Source organism: Engraulis encrasicolus, chromosome 15, assembly GCF_034702125.1.
Source record: "Engraulis encrasicolus isolate BLACKSEA-1 chromosome 15, IST_EnEncr_1.0, whole genome shotgun sequence".
NCBI classification, from domain to species: Eukaryota; Metazoa; Chordata; class Actinopteri; order Clupeiformes; family Engraulidae; genus Engraulis; species Engraulis encrasicolus.
In genome coordinates, this window is record NC_085871.1 from 1,897,985 (window position 1) to 1,908,590 (window position 10,606).

At 39.7% G+C, this 10,606-nt stretch overlaps 1 protein-coding gene across 1 annotated transcript in view; it reads left to right on the forward strand.

The window, feature by feature from the left end:
• Positions 1-6,793, forward strand: part of iqsec3a (IQ motif and Sec7 domain ArfGEF 3a) — a 32,764-nt gene extending 25,971 nt beyond the window's left edge. Inside the window, exons 11-15 of the mRNA XM_063218127.1 lie at positions 2,369-2,468; positions 3,955-4,116; positions 5,327-5,419; positions 5,697-5,740; positions 6,409-6,793. Of these exons, the coding sequence (XP_063074197.1) occupies positions 2,369-2,468; positions 3,955-4,116; positions 5,327-5,419; positions 5,697-5,740; positions 6,409-6,447 (438 nt within the window). The 3' untranslated portion in view covers positions 6,448-6,793. The remainder of the gene's footprint in view (positions 1-2,368; positions 2,469-3,954; positions 4,117-5,326; positions 5,420-5,696; positions 5,741-6,408) is intronic.
• Positions 6,794-10,606: the final 3,813 nt, after the last annotated feature.

Consider the following 10,606-nt stretch of genomic DNA (forward strand, 5'->3'; position numbering starts at 1 on the left):
GAAAATGGACCATCCAACTTGTGTTAGTGCTAACTTCAAAAGTGAGCCTCCATGATGGCATGCGGGTGCAGTAGTACATTGGTTAAGCTGTTCTAACTCACCTGTAGAATTGAATACAGTACTGAATGATATGAATGGGTTTTAAACAGCATGAAAAGCCACTCATGCATTGTATTTTGAAGGAATATCTTCGATTACTGCCACGTAGTAAGGTCAAATAGCATTCTCTACTATGTTTTAACAGTTTGGCTCCATCATAAGGACCAGCAGGTGATAAAATGGTGGGCTTTTGGTCAAGACCTGTCACACTGTAAGCACTACAGAAAGGAAAACATCGCAAAACATGACAAGGAATACACCCACCATTTAAGCTGGTGAAATCATGTCCAAGATAGGAATTAACACTGTTTTTTATATAAAATCATCTCATTGGTTAATGTATTTAACTGTTAAGTGTTGTCTTTTGTTTTGTTTTTAGTCTTCCTCGACATTTGCTGCCATTTATTGTCCCCGTCCCAACTCTTTTGAGACGTGTTGGATTTATCAAATTAGAAATGAGTACATATGCCCCCCAAAACAATATTTTTTCTCGGTTTTAACACTTAATATGTTGTCTTTTCACTATTCTCCATCTAATGAATAGATTGAATGTTTTGAAAATGATAGCATTTTGATTTTATTCACTGTTTACCAAACGTCCCAACTTCACCGGAGTTGGGGTTTGTATTTACAAATTGGCATCTGTAAACATAGCATTGTAGGCCTACATCTGATGGAGCACATCTGATCTAGTACCTACAGGTACATTCATACTGAGAGTGTATATAGACCTACTGAGTGTATAATGAATATTCATTGTTAATGTGAAGTGTAAAGTTTTATGTTGGTTGAAGTTCTGATTTTGTGGCACTTTTTGGTATTACTGGCGCCCTCAAGACATAGGTCTATTCTGCTCTAGGCGAGAGCCCTGTCTGCCTATGCCTAGTGCTGGCTCTGGCACCATTCCTTGCATAAAACCAGTGTATGTTTCGTTATGAGGGCAAAGCCTGGCTACATTGGTTTTCGTAGGGTTACGGAGTGATTACTGCGTTAGTATCAATTAAAAGTAATCTGTTACATTACTACGTTACCCATTAATAAAAGTAACGCGTTAGAGTACTTGTGCGTTACCAACAATTAAAACTCGTTTGGGATGCATCTCTGCCTGCAGCAGCCACCTGCAACAGCCTCCTTTAGATGCACTCAAAGTGCTGCTGACTATTTATGAATCAATCATTGTAACTGTGGTAGGATAATGACAGGAAATACAGTCAGCATTTTGCACGTTTTATTTAACATTGGGCAGATGATAACATAAGCATGAGCCCTAAACAAGACCGCCACGTGAATTTAAACTTGACAGTATTTTTCTTGCGTTCAAAAAACGCTGTGGGCAATGCTGTGATCGTCAGTGACCAGTGTTCCCTATTCCTAGTGAGATGACCGTCTTGATGTCAGCATCTCCCTCCACCTCAAATAACTTGGGAGCAATTGCTTTACCAGCATGTTTTATTTCCATGGTGTGTGTTTACATGCTTTGTGTGGGCTTGATCTTAAGCATTAATTATATACAGTAGCCTATATTCCTGACCCCCTTCTGTTGGATATGTGGACCAGTTTTTAAAACATCAACCACTCGTAATGCCCGAGCTATCGTCCCTCCCTCCCTCGCCTTTGCGTGTTACCTCTCTCTCTCTCCCTCTCTCTCTCTCTCTCTCTCTCTCTCTCTCTCACACTCTCTCATCATCCTCCCTCCTTCTGAGTTCTTCCCATTGCAGCCGACGGTCCGTGGAATGCATACGCGCCAGTTACCTTTTTTCCTTTCTTTCCCAGTCGGGGTGCAAACACACGTACGCACGCACGCACGCACGCACGCAGAGTAATGAGTCCTTACTTTGGAAGTTCTTAAAGTAATATTGGCAAAAAATTCTTTAACAAAATTTCGCGGGCAAGTGGTAGTCAACCTATCCTGTTTACATTGAACCATACGACAAATAACAGCAAGAAAAACGCCAATAACTGTACAAGGTGAAAAAGGAAGTCGTGAAATTATGACAAATCTGGTCATAATGTCTGTAAATTCAGTAAATTACAGACTTTTGTTTATCCCGTCCCAATCTGCCACAAAATAATACAGAGGTGTGGGTGTAATTGAGAATTGCCAGTGGTCCATAGGTAATATTTATTGGCTCAGTCCTGTCTTCGATTCTGAATCAGTAACAGTATGCATTGTCATTCCAGTAAGACACTCCTCTTCTAAATAACGTTTTTGCACCCTCTGTTATGGTGTTGTTAATGCCACATTGTCTTTGTTTATTTCACTTACCAGATCCTGAAATTGTGTCCAAAGAAGAAGGCAACTGCAGCTTACTCCTTCTGCAAAGCCATGGGGCTGTTGGGAATGCAGTTCCATCTGTTTGAGAATGAATGTAAGATCTTCCAGAATAATGCACATTATTATTATCATTATTATCATTATTATTATTATTATTATTATTATTATTACCGATCTCCCTCACCTTCTTCACAAGCACTAAGCACTAAGCTACTGTATGTCCTATCCTTTCTTCTCAAGCCAGTTCATATTCCACATAAATGTCCCTGATAAACAGCCATGTTTGCACATCAATGTAGCTACCTACACGTGTCAAGAAGATTCAAGATTAAAGATTCAAGAATTTATTGTCATTGTCAAAAAGCAACGAAATTGTGTTGACAATACTTAGTAGCAGCAGGTTTTCAAGTAAAGTGCAATAAGAGGTAAAAGTGACACCAGTGCTTGACCCCCCCAGACCCCACCCCCACCCCACTTAAAGTGCAGCAGAGATTAAGTGCATAATGCTCAAACACACACACAAGCACGCACACTCTCATGTCCAAAGGATAGATGGATAACATTTTAGGCAGTAATGTTCCTCAGCAGTCCTGCAAATTCAAAAGTCTAATGGCCTGGTGGTAAACGCTGTTGGCCAGTCTTTTAGTGCGGCTCTGAAGGGACCTACCTTCTACCTGAGGGTAGCCGTTGGAACAAATGATAGGCAGGATGCTGGCTGTCGCGCAGGATGTTCTGCACTCTCCGTAGACAGTGTGTGGTGTAGATGGTACTAATCTCTGGGAGAGGCATTCCAGTGATTTTCCCTGCTGTTTTCACCACACACTGTCCATTCCACCAACAAACTTTAATACAACGTTTCGGTCCTCAGACCTTCTTTACCTGACTAAAATGTTGTATTAAAGTTTGTTTGGTGGAATGGACAGTGTGTGGGATTTCTTTACACTTGAATGACAACCCCACTGGAATACTATCCTACACGTACCATACAAATTATATTTTCTTTATCCTGACCTCATGCCACGGGCACTATAAGTTATTTTTTCGCACAACTTTGCTGAGAGTCGTTGAAGTGGTCACATATTTCAAAGTGTGAACTGAGAACGTCTGTGAGAGGAACAGACAAAATGTAAAAAAAAAACCTCAAAAAAGAAGTCCAGTTGCCTACAATTAAACACTTTTGACATGTGACCAGGGACACGTGCAGGCCAAAACGAGCAAAGCGAACACAGACAAAATTCAGGGTTCCACTCTGAAAGCTCAACAATTAAACAGGTCGTAGTGGTGAATCAAATCGATTGAGACATTTATGTTGTTCTGTTGATTGGCCGCTGCAGGCGAAATTATGCATAATATTTAACTTGGCCGGATATTTTGGCTGTGCTTCGCCCCTGTTCGCTTGCCTTCGCTCCACTCATAGGAATGAATGGCAAAGTTTGCTTCGATTGGCCAAATTTGTGTGTATGTGTCCCCGGCATTAGATGATCTCACATATCTCAAACAAAGGACAGCACTGTGATACGTAGTACACAGATTGTAAAATGTGACGTAAAAATGCACCTTCCTTTTCTTTCTCCCTCCAGATCACTCCCATGGCATCACCATATTATCTCCATTCTCAGGCCTGGACAAGAAGCAGATCTTGAATTTTTGTGCTCAGAGTGCCGAGGACCTTCTCAAATTTGTTGAGGACCTAAAGGAGTCCATTGCGGAGGTGTCAGAGATGGAACAAATACGCATTGAATGTAAGTAGAAAGCAGCTGGCCAAATGAATCAGACTTAAACTACAGACTTTCAATAGGCATACTTTTCTATTTCTTCAGAGCACATACTTGATGCAAACTACCCAAAATGGCTGACTATCATCGGTGAACTCTCAAATGATAATTGTCCTTCTGGACTCTCCCAAACAGACAATGGTCCAGACCTAATACAGTCACATTCGTCAAATATCACACAAGCTCATGTGAAAAGCCTCCAAAAACACAACAGTGTTGTGCACACATGACTGAAAATAGTCTCAGAGCACTCTTGGTTCAGGCGGCACAATTTCTGTAAAGTTAGACTGGAGATATGCTTGCTGTGGGCCTTTACAACAGCATGCATCCGAGTGCACATACGTCCTTCAGGACGATTGGAGCACTTAACACAATATTGGAGGTACCATCTAGGGGGCAGAACTCAACATGGAAGTTTGGAAGATCGCCTCTCACTGCTTTGTCAATATTGCACCGTACACACACATCTGCTTACATTGTGACTTGTGATTCACCGTGTGCAAAAATGACATACAATTTGCAATCGCATGGTAACACCTACATGCACGAAAAGTACAACAACACACATATCCTGCAGCAACCACATCCCTGGGCTTAGAGGTCAGATAATATCACAACCACCTGGCCTGGCAAAGCAGACTATAACATATTGCAGCATAGAAAGATCTGAAGGTTAGGAGTCAAAGCAATGGTCGGAGGTCAAATGACTTACTGCACGTAATTGACCAGCAGTGTGGTCAGCATTCTAATGCAAACCAAGGACCATATTTAGTAGTTGTAGCATGCCTCCCTCTCTCATAAACAGAGCAAACAAAGCAGTGCAAGCTCATTTCATTTGGCTACAAGTGATTTGTGGATTGTTAAAATTCCATGGAGCCTTTTGTGGAACCAAAAGAACCACATAAACATTTGTAGAGGGCCACTGATTTCTGGTAAAGTGTGAAGCTAGAATCTTTTTTTTTTGTTAAGGTGATTTTCTTTGCAACCAAGAACAACAATAATTTTTATGCCCTGGCCTAGGTACATACAGTAAATGGGCACATTACCTTGATGCTTCTTACACATTTTCAACCCACCTCTCTTCCTGTTGGCTTTATTTTACAACCTTTTAAATAATCAAAGGGAAAGTCCTTTTAAGTTGCTCATATATATAAGTAACACTTTCCTCTCCATGTAGGGGAACTGGAGAAGCAGCGTGGGACGAAGATACACTCAACCAAGAGCAACAGTTGCCAGTTTGATATGAAAGACAGACAAGATTTGCCATTAGGTATTGATTTTAGTCCTTCAGTCCATTTGAATTCAATGCTACACTTTGAATAAAACGATGTTCATTTCAGGGTTACTTGTACATTTCTGAAAGCAATACTAAGTGGTTTTCAACCTCAAAGCAAGCTAATGATTCCAAATGTACCAGAGTTCAAGGCACTTTTGAGTGTAGTGCCTTAAACATAGCTACTACAAGTCCACTATAAACAAGTAAAATCTGCCCATAATACACTCAGTGTTTGAGAGCAACAATTTTTACATTTGTGTATGATCCTAAGGTAAGCGGGACTTTGATGAGAAGAGTGGAAACTGTGAAGTTGAGGTAAATATTCCGTCTTAAAAACAAAGTCAGGTAAGTCCAGTGACGGCTAATTTGTATTTAGGGAAATTGATGTAAGTGGGAAATGCGATGTAAAATAAAAATTGGCACATTAAAACATCATTCTGCAACTCACTATGTGGTTAGTCATGTTCACTGGTATTCCATTAAAAAAAAAAAACGTTTCATAGCAAAATATGGCTTCTGTTGTGCTTTATTCAGCATTATTCTATTATTAACAAAATGCCATATAAAACACATCAGAAGCCATATTTCACAATGTTATGGAATACTATTGAACACCACTAACCACCTTGTAAGATACACATCTTTCAAGATGAATGCCTAGGGTGGTTTAAGGATGACTAATAGACAGCCATTCTAAAGCAGGTGGAGTCAAAATCCATTTAGCCAAACGACGGTAATGGCAGCAAACGTCAAACGTTCTGTGCTCTATTGCAGGCAACTCAGAGAAGAGGCCAAACTTGCTGAATACCAGACTTATCCTTTAAAAGAAATTATTTAGTCAGTTAGAGGTCTATAGACATTTACAATCACAAACATGCATGCCATGGCATTGCTGTGTGACAAAATGCTTTCATAGTGGGTAGGGTGTCTGTTTCATGTTTAATTTTGTTCTGTATGTGATTTCATTTCATTATTATTCACAGGTTCCAGATGTCCCGGGTCAACAGCCCATGGAGCCCTGAGAACATCACTCTCTTCAACCAGCAAACAAAACTCTTGATAGCTGCAGTGCCAAGTCTCAACAGTCTCAATTGTCTTCACCTACTTTGTCCTCTACCGTACGTCCATATACATGTTACTGTGGCCGAGCTGCATTCCTTGTCCATTAAAAAAAAAAGACTGTAGACGTATGTCCAGAGGAATCATTGGCCACAGCGTGAGGTGGCTTCTCATTGTGCTAAAAAAAAGAGGGATGAATTGGGTGCGTTTGTAAACTGCCTCTCCAAGTACACCACCGTCAGCTCTGACTTTGACACCATTCTGAGCTCCCGTTCATTTGTCAACAGTGGAATGCTTTTTTCTTTCGAACCATGGTGCGGTATGCTCTTTTCAGGGCATTAGATTGAATTTATGAACGCAACCATATGACAGCAAAGGAATTGCTCGCTTTGAATTTTGAACATTCTTTTCCTGTCATTCTCCATGGACATACAGTATACATCATAGTAATCCCAAGCTTGGCCTGCACAGGACAGGACAGTGTGCTCAACGTAGCCCCTGAGCAATGCCCCTCCTGACTACCATGAAACTGTGTATATATATATACAGCATATTTATTATATTTATTTAACACACACACACACACACACACACACACACACACACACACACACACACACACACACACACACACACACACACACACACACACACACACACACACACGGTAGTATACACTGCAAAAGGTTTAAGCAGGTGTAGAACATGCTGTAAATTAGGAATGTTTTCATAAATGTAAGTGATTTATTTTAATCAATCAACAAAATGTAATGAATGGACAAAAGAAACACACAAATCAGCATTTGGTATGATCATTCTTTGCCTACCAAAGACCATCAAGTCTTCAGTCCGAGCAATAATGAGTACGCCCCTTTTGAAATGTAACATTTGTAAACAATATTTCAGCAAACACAACAGACATATTCACAATATGCCAAGTTTGATACAATATCTCTTGAACATAAAAGTAAGGTTTATAGTATGACAAACAGTATTACATATGTTACATATTTTACAGTATTTAGTAAATCAGGCTACACCCAATGAAAGTCTCAGAGCAAAGTACAATTTCATTAATTGAATAAGCATTCAGTACAGTAAACAGTACAGTACTTACACAGTTTTCCATCAGATAATTGGCATTTTTTTTTGTTTCTTTTGTCGGTGAGAATAAACAATCATCATTTATATTTTTGAAGCAATCTTTTTACAGGATTTTTTCACACCTGCCTAAAACTGAGCCATACTGATTATACAGTAACTCTCTCACTCACACATGCACGCACACGCACACACACACTTGCAGATAACTTGATGAAAAGGAAAGCTTGTGTATATTTCAAAAGAAGTAGTTTAAGGGTTAAATTCGCTGATAGATACTGATAATAATCAGTTCACAATATTTTACTGAATTCCAGTTTGAAAAGCTTAAAATATAATAAAGATTTACCACTGCATACTCCTCTCCATACAAATCCTGACTTTGGCAAGACCTAGTTGTATAGGTTCCTGATCTTAATATTATTGATATATTTGTCATTATCAGATCTTTGTTCAGTCAGTTCTTGGCTTCCCTGTTCCCATTCACCAATGGCTTTGTGTTTTCCAATTGTAATGTTATCAATGCAGCTTGTTCCCTAAATGTAGCACATTTTTTTCTGTTGGACTTTGGCATACATTTAGTGTGCTTTATACAATCTTGTCTAGTTGTAAATGAAGTCATCATGACATTATGTTTTATTATCGGTATTTTTTTTGTTTATGATTCTTGGTAGGCAAAGCATTTATTTTCAATTCATAGACTTTTGAACATTATAACATTTTAACGGAGGTAATTTACCTGTTAACTTCTTGTCGTGTCTTCGAAATGTCATCTTCTGTAGGCCAGGTTTTTGAAAAAAAATAAATAATTTAGAGTATAAAACATCCCGTAGATCCCTTAATTTATGTAATTGCTACTAAGCACATACAGTATGTCACAGAGGTGAGTACACCCCTCATATTTTTGCCGAGTTGTAAGTATATCTTTTCATAGGACAACATTAAAGAAATACTGTATCACTTCGACAGAATGATAAGTGACATGTTAACAACATACGGTATATAACTGCTTAAATTTCTTGTTCACTCACAGAAAATCAAAATACAGCCATTAACGTCTAACATCTAACAAAAGTGAGGACATGATCGGCTTCAGTAGTCAGTGCATGTTGACATGCATGTTTCTTAATTTGAAATTCAGATTTCCAATGTTGACAGCATTCTTGCATCCCCAAACCCTGTCAGTCCCACTACCATGCTTGACACTATCTAAAGCATTTTTTTTTTTTAAATCTTGGTGTCATCAGACCACGCAACATAGTTACAATGATCCATATCCTCGGTCTGTTCATCTCTCTTGAGACCAAGATAAACAAATTTGCTTTAGATGGTGTCAAGCATGTGTGGTGGTAAATCGGGTTGAGTTTTACAAAAAAAAAGTGTATCATCTGGCTAGTCAAGCATGGTAATGGGACTGACATCGTTTGGGGATGCAAGAATGCCATCAACATTGGAAATCTGAATTTCACCTAAAAAAAAAACCATGAAATAGCCTACTGAAGCAGATCATGATACTCTCCATAGGATTTCATTCAAATCTCACACGCATGACACATCTATTTTAGCCAGATGCAGACTCAAAATGTAAAAGTTCAATGTAAGGGAAGGTTGAAACGCACACCGATGACCTCCATTTTAATCCCTTTTAATTTTGAGACGTTTCGGGCCAACATGGCCCCTTCCCGGACACTCTCTACAGGATTTTAACCTGGGGTGTACTCACTTAGATGTTGTCAAACATTATCACCCAGTGAGCAGACGGAACGTCTTCTGATTGGCTGAGCAGGTGTCCTTTATTCCCCAGTAGCAGGACACCTATGATGTCATGCGGGCGTGCGGGCGTCCAAGTTGCTTCTTTTCTAACTTTCTGGCGAAGTGCCGTTACTAGTTCTATCGCATCTGGTTGTCTAGTCAAGACCGCGTTGTTAGTTCTATCGCATCTGGTTGTCTAGTCAAGACCCCGTTACTAATTCTATCGCATCTGGTTGTCAAGTCAAAAACCCAGTCGTCAATTCTATCGCATTTGGTTGTCAAGTCACCCCAACATTCTGCGCGCGTCCTAACATGCCTCCGATAGAGGCGCGTCTCACTAGATTAGGAAGTGGTGCCCATAGCAACGTACCAAGCGCAGTGGTTAATCTACTCTCTCACGAAGCCTTAGATCAACATATCAATAAATTGATACTTAAATGCTGGTAACCGGGTGATAAGCGGAACAGCGGCCTTCAAGGTGTCCCGATATCAAGGGAAAATGGACTTGGCGAAGCGAACAGCCCTTCGGCTGCGCCGTCGGGCTGTTTAGAACGCTCCGCCTCGTCCATTATTTCCCTTGATATCGGGACACCTCGTTGTCCGCTATTCCATACTTAACGTTCGGTTTACCTTGTAATGTTGCCATGGCAAGTCGAAGGAAGGAAGGGACCTGTACAGCTTTGCCTCTTGCGTTCATTTCCAAATGTCAGGTCACATAGAAATATGTTACACCAGCTATATTGTTATGGAAGTGTGAGTGTGAATAAAGATTTGTTATTGATCCAGTGTTGATTTTACGAGGTAAAACAATGGATTTTACATGTTAAAGCTGAGTAAAAGACTTGATTTCTCTTCTGTTATTGTGTCACAGTGTGAAAGTGCTCCTGAACACTTTGCGCTTCACCACTCGACATGTAATGCTTTACACTCAAATCAATAATCTAAAGTAAATTGTACCATTGTATGAATGACGGAAAGTTTCAGGTTTTTTAGCAGACATGACAATTCTGGCAGTCTTTGAACAGCATGCCAACAGTTAAATAAATGAATACTTTCATATTTTCATTGACTAGCCTGCATCACATCAGCTGGTGATGAATTAATTAGCTACTGACAACTTGTGCATTGCCATCAGTATCATTATGTTTTTTTTACCTTGTTTCTTTTATGCTGATATACAGGTATTTTCACACTAGTTCAGTAGTCACCAACATTGAAATGTCCTCATCTACATCATCACAAGCAGTAGTCACCACGCACCAACAGTCC